Genomic DNA, 14,734 nt, shown 5'->3' on the forward strand with positions numbered 1-14,734 from the left:
ATAAGCTTCGGTGTGCTTCAGCCGGTTTTTTCCAAATTAAAGAAGTAATCAGAACTTCCCTCACATGAAGCTTTGTTGGCACAGAATTCTACACTTTCGAAACAAAAAAAAACCGATGTTTAATGCTTAATAACAAAATAAGAATAAATGACAGACATGTACCCTTCAAAATGACATATATGATATTAAATACAAAAACCGCGTTCAAAATATATTTTAAATCCCGCATTTTTAAGTAATAATATAAAGGGTATTTCATTAAGAGCTTCCTATCTTTAAATTTATAAAAAACAAATTATGTGTGAGAAATTATGGAACTTACTTATTAGTTTGATAGGCCTATCGATGCCTTATGTGTAGAATATAATATCGTGTTAATATCGTCCGCGGCTTCGCTAGGTGGCATGCATCCGAAATGTTAAATTTTCCATGACTCTGGCACATAGACTATGTTGGCCTCTGGAATAGATTATGTTGGCTTTGAGGACAGCTGTGATTTGTGGCATATTCATATAGACCTGTGACTTAAGAAAACCCCACAAGAAAATCTAACTGGGACGAAACGCACGATCTCAGTGTAATATAATCTTCACGTGGAACATATCGCCGTCCTGTTGAAACCACATTTCATTTGTATCCATATCAATTCACGCTAAATGAAGTTGACGCCGCCAGTCGAAATGCACACCAAAGAATGACTTTTTCTGTATGCATTGGCCGTTCTTGAATCTCATATGGATTGGTGTCGTCGCATATACGACAAAAGGTAAAGCGGGATTCTATATTGGAAGACCCTTAGTTATGGATTCTCCAGTTTCGCAATATTTGTTTAAATTTTCAATATTTTTTTTTTAAATATTGAAGACAATTTGAATCTGTCTTCTAAAAAAATTAACTTTTTCGATCAAACTAAAAAATCTAAAATCAATGTTTTTTACGAGTCCAAAAATAAATGACTTTAAACTTAAATATTCGTGAGGATCCATGTGAAAGCGGACAGCAGTCCGATTTACCATCTCCGATTTTAATGAATTTTACCACATATATAATATATCCAATGTGTTCCTCATACCAGTGACTTTTTTAATAGAATCTCATTCCGATCTACAAATATCGTGATTTGCAAATTGAAAAATTTGTTAAAATTGTCTAAAATTATATATACAGTAGCCCAAGAAAGTCTACATACAGGAAAAATTATTATGTTACTTTAATTTAAAGCAGTTTTTTTAGTTTTTTTATGAGATATATAATAATAAATGTCTTATGTCGATTTTAGCAAAAAAAATTCAAATAACGCCCAAAAGTTCACCGTTATTAGAGTTATTGATTCTGAGTAAAATAACGAAACATTTATTCTCGGTCACACCTACTTTTGGATGGGCTATTATGTTTCATAATATTTTGAACATAAAAGCCCAAAAAAATCGTTATTTGACTCAGAATCAAAAATTCTAATAACAGTGAAATTTTGGAAGTGATAGGAAATGTGTGCAGATGTTTGTAACGCCCAAAAATATTAGTCTAACACCCACTTTAAAGTATACCGATCGACTTAGAATCACTTTCTGAGTCGATTAAACGGTGTCCGTCCGTCCGTCTGGTTGGCTGGCTGTCCATGTAAACCTTGTGCGCAGAGTACAGGTCGCAATTTTGAAGATATTTCGATCAAATTTGGTACATATTATTATTTCGGCCCAAGGACGAAGCCTATTGAAACTGGCTGAAATCGGTCCATTATTTCACCTAGCCCCCATACAAATGTCCTTCCGAAATTGGACTTTATCGGTCATAAATGTTTAATTTATAAATGTATCTCCACAAATTGCGCTCCATATAAGTTTTATATATACAAAATTCATGTCACCAAATTATGTTACGATCGGTTCATAATTAGTCATAGCTCTAGGGTTGCCAGATAACAAAAGTCAAATAACTGGACCATAAGAAAATTTTAACTGGATTTTTAAAAAATAACTGGACAAAATGCTCTTATAGTTCAAAAAAGTTAAATTTAAGTTAAGTTTTTTTTACAAAAATAACATAAAAAATAAAGAAACGTTAAATTCAGTCCTACATACTCATCGTCACCTAAAATTTACTACATCCTACATATGTATACAAATTTTAAACTTTTACTTTCAAAAATAACCAAAATTCAAGCAACGTATCATCAAGTGTATGATTTTCTTAAACAAAATAAAATTTACGGTTTAATTAATAAATAGTATTTTACACCAATTTGGGTAGTTTCCTTATATTTTTTAATAAATTTGTTGCAATAGAATTTTTTAGGTAATCTTTATGAAAATTTAATAAATTACGTTTTTTTAATTTAAATAAGTATCTATAAAAACTATTTTTTTATTTAAGATTTTTTTTCATACAAATTTATATTGATGATACGTTATTTTGGTTTTAGAAAACATCAATTCAAAATAAAGTATGGCGCATATCAAAAAGTGCACTTTGAAAAGTGAACTTATTTATAAAATATATTAATAGTTTTATTGTAATCCAAATTTGAAAATTTTGTTTCAATATCACAAGTAGTTTTAATTTTATTTATATCGTTTTTTGCTTCTTCTATAAACTTGTAAAGAGTGATGTTACGTTATTTTGAATTTTAGGTGAAGATATATTAATTAAATACATAAAAAGTAGAACAATTTTATTTGCCACATATATTTTGTATTTTTATTTACAAAATTTACTAAATCTTTTGCTTTAAAATGTTTGCAACATTATTCAAATTTCAGCTTTTATTAGGTCAAAAAGCATTCTATTCCTTTCTTATGAGTATAGATTATTTGAAATACTAATAATTCTTTCAATCCTTTATATAGATTGTGTAAATTATGTTTATGGCTTTTTTTGAAAAATAAAATTGACCATATATATCAATTGAAATCAGAGAAGCTTGGTATGAGATTGATGTTTTTTATTGTGTGTTTTTTAATTATGAAGAATTTTGTTTCACAATCAATGTTTTAGCAAAGTTGCATCATTGTCCGCCAAGTTGCACCATTGTCCGCCAAGTTGCATCTTTTCTCAGTCAACAAAATACGCAACGCAGAAAATGCTCTTTCAACAGAAAGCCGTTTAGCCGGCAGTGCATAGACAATATGAACCAATTTATTTAAGAATTGCAAAAGTATCCTTTTTCTCTTCCTAATATTGCAACAAATCGGCTTCTACGTCCAGTCTCATAGGTTTGAAGCTGCTAATAAATCTCGCGATGTATTGCCTTTGTCATCTTCTAAAGATAAATCCACTTCAAGTTCTCTAATTGATGTTCCGAACAACGACGACGTATTTAGATTCGTCGATTCGTTAATCAGAAAATCGGATATTGGTTGAAGTGGAGATACTTCAGCTGAAGTTAAATCGAAAATAAAAGTTATGAGTAACGAAAAAAAATATTTATTATAAATAACTCTTATTAGGCAACGTAAAAAAATATAAATCGAAAATAAAAGTTATGAGTAACGTAAAAAAATATTTATTATGAATAACTCTTATAAGGCAAAAACAAGTAAGAAAGTATGGTCGGTCAAGCCCGACCATATAATACCCTACACCAAGTAAATGAGTAAAAATATTTTTCTTTTAAAATATCAATAATTTATATTTTTGAGTGATTTTCGGAAGTGGGCCTTATATGGGGGCTATGACCAATTATGAACCGATCGCCATAAAATTAGGTCGCGTAATTTATGTCTATATTAAAGTTAATTATGTTGAATTTTGTGTGTATACCAACATTTTTAAGCGATTTATGCACGTTAAAGTGATTTTCGGAAGCGGGTCTATATGGGAGCTATGACTAATTATGGACCGATCCTTACAAAATTTGGTGACATGAATTTTGTATATATAAAACTTATTTGGAGCGAAATTTGTGTAGATACATAGATAAATTAAACATTTATGACCGATAAAGTCCAATTTCGAGGGGACATTTGTATGGGGGCTAGGTGAAATAATGGACCGATTTCAGCCAGTTTCAATAGGGTTGGTCCTTGGGCCGAAAAAGTAATATGTACCAAATTTGATCGACATATCTTCAAAATTGCGACCTGTACTCTGCGCACAATGTTTACATGGACAGCCAGCCAGCCAACCAGACGGACGGACGGACGGACATCGTTTATTCGACTCAGAAAGTGATTCTAAGTCGATCGGTATACTTTAAGGTGGGTGTTAGACTAATATTTTTGGGCGTTACAAACATCTGCACAAACGCATAATACCCTCCCCACTATGGTGGTGTAGGGTATAAAAAACATAAAAATCAAAAATAAAAGTTATGAGCAACGAAAAAAAATAATTATTATGAATAACACTTATTGAAAAGCAAAACTTATTTTCATTGAGAATAACTATTATTTAAAGAAACAAAAATTTATTTCTACAATATATCAGTTATGGCTAATTTTTTTTAGATATTTCTTATAACAGTTATGTCTCTGATTGAAATATCTTGCGGCAAATTATCAAGGCTTCTCGCAGGCAGCAAAAGTCATTGTACAACATATCGTTAATTATATTTGATATTTTTAAAACTTTGGAAGCTCTGATAAGTTATCCCACGATAAAAGAGATTGTTTTAAATTTAAAAATGAAATTTTGATGTAAAGTGATTTGTCTCCGCAATCATATCATTGCGCTAAGTACGTAATATCAATTTTTAAAAATTGATTTGCTAATCTAATTTTAAAGTTTTGGTTTTGAGAGATGAAATTTTTTAAAATAGTTACAACTTTGCTGACATATTTTAACAAATTCAAAAGATTCAACAAAAAATTTAACTGATTATACATTTCACAATTGTATAACTAAATATACAAATATTTTATGTACAAAATATCTATTAAATATAATTAATAAAAAAAATATTTTTCCAAATGAAAGAAATTATTTTTTAACTGGACAAATTGTATTTTAGCTGGAAACTGGACAAGACACAAAAAACTGGACAATCCAGGCCATTCCAGGCCGTCTGGCAACCCTACATAGCTCCCATATAGACCCGCTTCCGAAAATCACTTTAACGTGCATAAATCGCTTAAAAATGTTGGTATACTCACAAAATTCAACATAGTAAACTTTCATATAGACATAAATCACACGACCTAATTTCATGGAGATCGGTCCATAATTGGTCATAGCCCCCATATAAGGCCCACTTCCGAAAATCACTCAAAAATATAAATTATTGACCGACCACTTGTTTTTATTGTGAATTTATTTTTTTAACAAATATATTTCATTACTTTTAACTTACAAATACAGCTTTCAACGAAAGAAATTTAATTTGAATTTCTGTATGTACTTAGACTTTATTGGGCTACTGTACATTATTGCCCATACCATTGAAACTACTCAAAGACCAGCATAATTTTTGACTTCATTTTAAAGCCAAAGATATTGTCCTTAAAATGGTGTGAATAAAATTGTATACTTCCAAAAGGATAAAGGTAAATTTTCGTAGTATTTCAATGTAAAAAATAAACTCTCTACTATATTCGTGGAAAAAAATTTCGATGGAGACTCGATTAGTTCAGGAGTTATAAAGAAAAATTTATTAATATTACGTTTTTTCATGAATTTTCCCATATACTAAATAGAAAAAAAGTTTTTACATAAAATACACATTTAAAGTTTCTCCAAATACGCCATTTTAAGTTACCTTTTCGGACCAACCAATTACTCCCAGAAAATGATATTGCAATGTTTTGTAATTTGAATTAATATATATATTTAATTGTCATTCCAACGATACCAAACACAAATATTCCTAGTCAGTAGCATGACAACAGGTTATATGCAAACAAATACATATATCCATTGTCTTCATTTTCAAAGAATTTTAATTTAATTGAAATTGTGTATTTCAACAAAATATGACAAATTCGTTATAGGTTTTGATCATATGAACTTAATATTTGCTGCGTTCGGTGATATAAAAATGGATTGAGTTTTAATTGAATATTGATGATCGTTTGAAGGGCATTTTCCAGAAGATCGTATGTGAATTGATAAAATTTAGAATCAAAAAAATTGATTTATTTTGTAGACAAGTTAACTTGATTTTACTTTAGCTTGACTCAACTTTTTAATGTTTGATTTCTTAAGGTCAGATCAGAAAGAAAATTATTTCAAATGTATGATGCTTATAAATCTTTGAATTTGCAATATTTTATTCTGATTTCTATATGAAAACTGTCAGTATAACTTTAGGTTAAATAACTACACATTGTTAAAACGGTAGTAAATATTATTCAAAAAAAATAATTAAATTTTAATAATGTTCATGTATATCATTACATCAATTAAATTAAATATTTGTATATTTCTTCTATATTTTATTCCAATTACAAAGTTACAAACAACATTGTTTCTAATTACAGTTTTCATATTATTCATAATTTTGCCATAAATATAAAGTACGCATGTTATTCTCAATAACCAAATTCAATTCTGCATAATTTTAATGAAATTAAACCAAAAAAAAATCTCATAATTTATAAGTAAATTCCATTAACAAAACTTTCATGTATATCATTCCTAATTTTACGTAATTTCCTATAACCACAAAGTAGTTTTTTTTTTGTTGCATCAACACATTTAATCCAACAACCTACTTTCCACATTGACCTTTCACCTGGCAGAGCAAAGTGGCAACTAAATGCAGTTTTGAATTTAATGAAAACTAACTGTAATGTAAAATAGAGTTGCTCATCATATATTAGCTCTTTATTGTAATAAACTCTCTTACAATTACTCCCGCTCTTGGTGATTACATTATGTTCTCTCTATTATTGTATTTACTCTCTTTATTGTAATAATAAACAAAAGAAAATTTCCCTTGGTGGAAAAAGGGAAATTTTATTTTGTTAATGCATTTAACAGGTAGAAATTAAAATTGAAATAAAAACGAGTGAAAATTGAGTTAATGATGAGTTAAAAGTGAGTTAGTTAAGAGATATTAAATAAGCGGGTTGCAAACAATAAAATTGTAACAGATTGAGTGTGGTTAAAGTGCAGTTTGAGTGAAATTATGAGAGAGATACATTGAGTACTAGAATTGTTAGAATAAATTGTATCTCATCGTTATAGAAATGTATTGTTATTTTGTTTAGTATTTCTTGAACAGTTTTTGTTGAGTATTGAGTTCTTATTTAGTTTTTAGGAAATATTGAGTTTGTTTTTTTGTGATTTTTGGTTTAATATGTTAGAGTTTTTTTTTAGGATTTTTTGATTCAATTCAAACTCATAAATTTTCATTTCTTAGCTGTCAGTCTAAGGATTGCATGTAAAATCCTTAGAATTATCTTTACTTATGAAAAATGTTGCAATTTTTTGGTAGAGTTAAAAATGAAATGGTTTTTGTTTAGCTTGAGAAATGTTTTTTGCTAAAATAACGTGGCAGAATAGGGATTTGTTTATGAATTGAGATAAATGTTATGAAATATTATTTTACTTTGAAGCTTATAAATAAATTTAAAGGAAATATTTAAATATTCAGTTGTAATTTAAAAATATAATAACTATTGATTTAGTAAAAGTAATTTTGTCGCTAAAAAAATTTATGAGATGGCCTAAAAATTGTAAAAAATTATTATTTTGTTGAATGATTAAATTTGGATAACAAATTATTTACCCGTTTTTTAAGTTTTTTTTTAGAAAAGTATGGACTTTATTGAAGATTTCAAAAGAAGAGAGTTAAAAGTAGATTTTGTTTAGTACTCTTAATAATAAAAATTGGCTGATAATGATTAATAAAATGTTAAGATTCTTCAAAAAAATCAGATAAATTTAATAAAATTTTAAAACTATCAGTATTACAGAACAAAAAAAAACGCAACATAAATCTAAAATCTGAAATTTTGTCTGAACATTTTTAAAATTTTTTTAAATTCTACAAAATATTTCCATATATGTATAAAAAATATATTAAATTCTTATGGTGTATTAGAATTTTCTGGAAATTCGGTTTTTATTTATTTTTAAAAATTCTAAAGTTTAAAAAAATATTGCCTACATTTAGGAGTATAAAATTTTTTAAAAATATTTTCTAGTTAAAATTTATATAACATAAAATTTCCAATAATTTTGTATTTTTTGTATTAATTTAAAGTAATTTCGGTTTTTATTATATTTAACATTAGGAAAATTTTCTTTAACAAATCTCAAAATTATATTTTTTTAACAAAATATTTTTTTTATAAAAACTTTAAATATTTAATTTTTATTTATTTTGGTTGATTAGAAAATCCAACAAAATTTTATTTTTATATTTAAAGGAAATTTGTTAAGAAAATAATTTTTTTTAAGAAAATAATTTTGTTTAATAAAATTTTCTTTATTTTATATTTTTTTATTGTTATTTGTAAACTTTTAAATTATTTTTTTTAATTCTGCTAAATTTTATTAATTAAGAAAAAAACACGCAAAGTTTATTTAATTTTACTAAATCGAAAAATAAGTAAAAAATTAACAAAATTTCTTTTCAGAATAAACTGTTACAAACATTTTTTAACAATTTATTCTGAAAATAAATCTTGTTAATTTTTTACTTATTTTTCGAATTATCAAACAACCAACTAGTTTTTGTTTATTTTTTTCTATCAAAAATTTAAAATTTGTTTCCAAGTTACAATTTCCAATAACATTCTTAACAAATTTCTTCATAATTTTGCAATTTTTATTTCTTTATTTTAATTTTTTCTTAAAATTATTTAATGACTATTAAAAACTTCATATTTTACATAATTCCCTTTAAAAACAATATTTTTAAATGTTGCTTTAATATACATATTTTGAATTTAAACAAGTCATGACCAAAAACTAGGTCAGTATTATTTTTCATGATGTTTTTGAAATAAGCAAATACTACAAGCAAAAACACTTTAAATACTAGAGAAAATATTACGCAAAAAAAAAAAACAACCAACAACTCCTACAATCCAAGATACAAGCATTAGAAATAACAAGCAGTTGAAATGAAAATAAGCACACACACTAATACAAGCCAAGGAATATCCTTAAGAAAATAAATATCCTTTAGGAATAAATCCCATTTAGATATGAAAACAATACAATAAAAAAAAAAGAAACAAAAATAAACACTCTCTACAAGCAACAACAACGAGAAAAAACGAAAATAAACAAACTCAAGTTTTCCAAAGGAAGTTTGTAAACAACAAATATGCAACCTAAAAGAGAGAGAGAGGAAAAAAAACAGATAGAAAGCGCGAGATAAAACTCAATTCTACCTGTTAGAGACAAAGGGATATTGTATGGAAAATAACTTTACTAAGGAAGTTTTAAAGAGCATAACTAAACTGAGAGAGAGATAATATCAATGTTTTGGGATTTTTAACAAACCAACATAAAACACCACTACTATTACATTTATGTTATCAGCAGAGCATAAATTTATACACAAAACAAAAACATTGTGTGTGTGATTTTTTGTATCTATGTATCTCTTGAAGCCACAAGAAGAAAAGGAAATTTTATTTCGTTTGTGTTTTAAACACCAAATGCAACGTGCTTAACAAGACTCCAAACTAAACAAACTCAACTGAATTTTATAAACAGTTTCATTCTTGACATCAAACACAACGGTCATGTTTTCAAACGACTACTAGCGACACGGAAAATAATATTTAAAACAAAATATTTCTCAAAAAACTAAACGAATTAGAGAAAAAATTACGTGAATTTATATTTAAAAAAGAAAAATATTTCAATTAAACTAAATTATTTTAACAAAAAATAAAAGAAAAAATCCATGTTTTAACAAAACAATAATAAAAGTGTTTAAAAAAAATTAAACCAAAGTTATAAAAAACCTTAACCAAATACATTAAATAGTTAAACAAAAAAAAACAAACCAAACATGTCTTTACCTAGCACCACCTTAAGCCCGGATTACCTAGAGGCTTCCACCCTTTCCACCACCCTCCTGGAGGAAGAATCTCTTACTGCTTCACCCACAATTATGGATATGTGGATGTCTCAGTTGCAAAAAGATCATCCAGAAATCTCCTTTGTCATACCTAGTCAACATGATAATCAACATATCGACAATATGGTGCAATTTAAACGCCTGTTGGAACAGGTGGGCAATACAGCCTATGATACCATTACCTCAGGTTCACAACATCATGAATCACATGTTTTGATTGACTCCTTAGGTCAGACCATAACACATGATCAGATATCGAATAGTGCTGTATTGAATATGGCCGATTTGAAAAATAATGCTTTAACGGGCTTGGAGAGATTTTTCTCCGGCACCGATATGCATTCATTGATCAATTATTTGTGGGTTGGTGTGGTCACCTCGTTGATAGTGTTGACGGTGATTTTTGTGCTGTTCAGCTGTTATTTCTACAGAAAGTTTCGCGAATGGAAGAAATGCAGTAAGTATTTTTATTTAAATGGAAAAAAAACACTTACAAATAGAAATAAATTTGGCAAAAAGTTACTTAAATATTAAACAAAAATTTATAAAATATACCAACATTTAAAGTGATTAAAATCCCAAAAACTGTTAAAGAAATAATAAAAAAATTGTGCTTAAATTGAACAAAAGCTATTTCAATCGAATGAGCAAGAAATTACAAATAAAAATTCACAACTAAACTAATTAAACCATTAAAATCGATAATTAAAAAATCAATAAAATTGTAAAAAAATTTAAAAGTTTTATGAAAATAACCAAAATTTACTACAAAAATATTTAAATAAAAATTCCTAAATGTCAAAAAAACTGAAATTTAAAAAAAAGTTTAAACTGTGATTTTTGTGAAAATGTATTAAATCGAAAAACAATTGCAAACTAATTTTAAAAATAAAATTGAAAATTCATTTGAAAAATTTTTGAAATTTAATTAAACTATATGAAAAATTCCCAGTATTTAACAAAAAATTCATATAATTTGTATGATTATGTAAAATTTTTTATAATTTCGGTTTTCCTTACTTTTTAAAAATTCTTAAGTTTTCAAAAATATTGCCTACATTTAGGAGTTTTAAAAGTTTTCAAAAATTAATTTTAATATAAAATTTATATAGACTTAAATTTCTAATAATTTTGTATTTTTGCCTTTGCTTCAAAGTAATTTCGGTTTTTGTTAGATTTTCAATTTACCAAAATTTCTTAAACAAATTTCATTATCCATTTTTTTTTAACAAAATAAGTTTTAAAAAATTCTTGTTTTAATTCATAACATTTTTGTGATCTATTTGCAATTTACAATAATTTTCTGGAATTTCGGTTTATCTTTTTTTAAATAATATCTAAAATTTTAAAAATATTGCCTACTTATAGGGTTAGAAAAGAAAATTTAATTTTTGCTTTAGTTTTAGTTGTCTTAAAAAATTTTAAATAATTTTGTATTTTTTATATAAAAATATGCTAATTTCGGTTTTTGTTAGACATTAACTTTAACGAATTTTTGTTAATAAAAATCAAGTTGAAATTTTTCAACAAATTTTTGTGAACAAAAAAGTCTATTTTGTTTTAAAGAAATTTTTTGAAATTTAAACAAGTTAGCAAAATACTATTTTCAATCGTAAACAAAAATTTTACCGAATTTTCTTATTTTAAATTTTAAGGTTTTTATTAGTTTAATGGCTAAAATAGTTTTTTTTGTTAAGGTTTCTTCCTCTGCCATTTGTTTTATGGGTTTTCTATTCATTTTTGTTGTCTATCTTTTTTATATTTGTTTAGAAAATCCTTTTTTCCTTAAATTATGCCTTGCCTTTTTACTCTTTTATTTATTTACCTTTTCTCAAACAATAGCTGTTGGCTACAAATTATTATAACCAGCCTTAACATTATTTACAACTTAATTAAACTGCAAAAGCAATACCATAAAGAAAACGTATTACATTATATAACCAAGCCTACTTTTAGGCTAACAAACAACCATAAAACACTACATAAAGCCCCCTTAAGAAAACCATAAAATGTAACAAACTAATTGATTACAAATAAACCTTAATCTAGCTATGTACCTGTTTGTTTGCCAAAAGGGAAAAGTTTATATATATTGTACAAAAAAACATTTGACAGTTAAATAAATGTTTAACATAAACCGGAATTTCTTTGTGCTTAAAAGCTAAACAGCCTAAAAGTAGGCTACCAGCAGCTTGCTTGCTTACTTATTTATTTATTGGTGGCAAATATTCAAGCAGTAAACAAGAAAAGAGCAATAAATATTCGTTAAATAATACAGATACAAAACTAAATAAATAAGTAAGAAAAAACTTTGTTAGATAACTGACAAGTGTCAGTTTTTATAAAGCTATAGCTAACAAAGTAATTAAGAGCCTATATTAAGGGGCAAAAGCTGTAATATACTTTTAGGAAGTTGGCAAAAGTTTGTGATAAGTTTTCCAGCAAAAAAGTAATCAATTTTGACACTTTTCTTAAAATATAAAGAAAACAAACATAAATCAATTATTTATATTTTCCTAGAGACTAATTTTAGGGGCAAAATACTTTTCTAACAAAACACACCTGTTGCTTTTAAACTTTAAAGTTTACTTTAGTTAAAAAAATTTTGGATTTTGTTTAATTTAAACAAATTTCCTTTTTTGTTTGCTGTTCTTTTACATATTTAAATTTCTAATTTGAGTTTTTTAATGTTTCAACATTTTTGTTTTATTTTATGGTGCTTTTATATGGTGACTTCATAAAAATTGATGTATATCCTAAGGCTAAAGTGTTTTTGATGGCTGCGATTTGTTTGTGTTCATAAAATTGACAAAAGCTTTATTAGTTTTGTTTAATGGCTGATTTGAATACTCTTGTTTTATGTGTGTCATTTCTATGGCAAAATTTATGGCCAACATTTTTTGTTGCTATTGTTGATAATTTCAAAGATATAAATGTTTCGCCTAAAAGCAGACAATATCTATGTTAAAGGAAACAAAAGAATGTGCAAAGATCTGTTTAGATTTATGTAGACAGGGTTACAAAGAATGTTAATTTAAACTGGAAAACCTAAAAGTAGGCTTTGTATTCTTTATTTATTTATTGAGGCTTTTTAAATTATGCGTAATTTGCCAAAATTTATTTTTATAACATAAAATTCCTTTTTATTAAAATAAAATACTAATTTTTTGTTTCTTTTTTGCTTTTCTTTTTAGATAAAGACATTCGCGCTCATTTAAATAACGATATGTATCCTGGTGCTGTAATGCCTTGTGATGCTGCCATCAACCCGGAGGCAGCCTATTATCAAATGGAAAATCCACCTTGTTATACCATTGCCACCGGTCTGCCTACCTATGATGAGGCTCTACACCACAATCAGCAACATTTTGCCTTTGGCATGAAATTCATTTATCCCACTTTGGCTGCTGTACATCATCAGGCCTCAAATTTGATCAGCTCCTGGGAAAAATACGACATCTCTAGTAAAGACCAAAAAGCAGTAGCTAACTCAGCATCAGCATTAACAGCAACTAAATGTAAATCATCTCAAACCAATAACAGCAAATCATCTCAATCATCCTGCTCGTCATCCCTAACATTAGAAGCCTCTACGGCAACATCAGCCTCATCGGCTTTATTGCTGCCACCCTCCTATGAGGTGGCTGCCACGATGGCTTTGCTGTCGGAGCATGTGACAACATGTGATAATGTTGCCATTACCATGCCCCAATTAGATTCGTGTGCATCAGCAAAAACCTCAAGTGATTTAACAGACATCATAACAGTATGATTAGCTTGTTAAAGGAAATTTATACAATTTGTTGTTTGAGCTGTTTCGATTTGCCAGCAAACAAATTTCGTTTTAGGTTCTTGTTGTTCCTCATAATACAATATTTTTATTTAGTTTTATTTGTGAACAAAGTGTGTAAATAAGTTTGTAAATAGGTTAACAAAAAAAACAGAGAGACAAGAAGGAATATTTATATATTATTTAATATTTAAACAAACATAGAGAAAAAGAACAGAAAATTCTAAAAAAACTAAAGAGATTTACATTACAAAATATTTCTAAACTTAAATCTTTAATCCCATAAAAATTCCATATTTTTTTTCTTTATCCCATTTTGTTAAAATTTAATTAAAATTTTGTTAATTTTTTTTTTAAATTTCTAGAGTTTGTAAATATTTTATTGTTTTTTTTTTAAACACTTCTAATCATTATTATTTTGTATAAATATAAAGACTGACTAATTTATGTTTTTTTTTTATTATTATTATTAATTTTGTATGTACATTTTAAGTTATAAAATTTATGTAATTTTAAGCAACTGATCTTGTAGTTATTTAAGTATGAAAAACATTTGAAAACAAAAATTAAAACAAATTATTGAAGAAAATTTAAACAACTTTTGAGTTTTTATTATTTCTTGATTTTATCTTTAGCATTTTTCAGTTATTTTTTGAAAACCCTTTAACTAATTTTAAATAGTTTAAAGTAAAAACTAACCAAATCTTACAATTTGCTTAGCAAATGGCGAAGATTTATTTTTATTAAACTTAGTTTGATTAGTAGTTAAACTTCTAAGTAACTTGCCTGCTAAAGTAGACAATTTGAGTACACTCAGGTCTCGTTTTATGCGATAGATTCGTTCCAAAAAAAATCGCATAAATTGAATTCGCTTAAAACGATACTCTAGCTTCATATAAAAACTAATGATTCGTTCCAAAATTCTGAAAAACCGCATACATTCATTTATTTAATTTATTTAAACA

General features: G+C 26.7%; 1 protein-coding gene across 1 annotated transcript; it reads left to right on the forward strand.

The window, feature by feature from the left end:
* The first annotated feature begins 9,778 nt into the window (after positions 1-9,778).
* comm (commissureless) lies at positions 9,779-13,964 on the forward strand. Its single transcript, XM_065503900.1, has 2 exons — positions 9,779-10,436; positions 13,174-13,964. The coding sequence occupies exons 1-2, from the start codon at positions 9,911-9,913 to the stop codon at positions 13,749-13,751; spliced, it is 1,104 nt and encodes a 367-aa protein (XP_065359972.1). The 5' UTR covers positions 9,779-9,910; the 3' UTR covers positions 13,752-13,964.
* Positions 13,965-14,734: the final 770 nt, after the last annotated feature.

The sequence above is a fragment of the Calliphora vicina genome, chromosome 3 (genome assembly GCF_958450345.1).
Source record: "Calliphora vicina chromosome 3, idCalVici1.1, whole genome shotgun sequence".
In the NCBI taxonomy this organism is placed as follows: domain Eukaryota; kingdom Metazoa; phylum Arthropoda; class Insecta; order Diptera; family Calliphoridae; genus Calliphora; species Calliphora vicina.

Coding starts and splice junctions, on each gene's coding strand:
- comm (XM_065503900.1), top strand. CDS start 9,911: ATGTCTTTACCTAGCACCACCTTAAGCCCGGATTACCTAGAGGCTTCC. Junction 10,437..13,173: donor TCGCGAATGGAAGAAATGCA/GTAAGTATTTTT, acceptor TTTTCTTTTTAG/ATAAAGACATTCGCGCTCAT.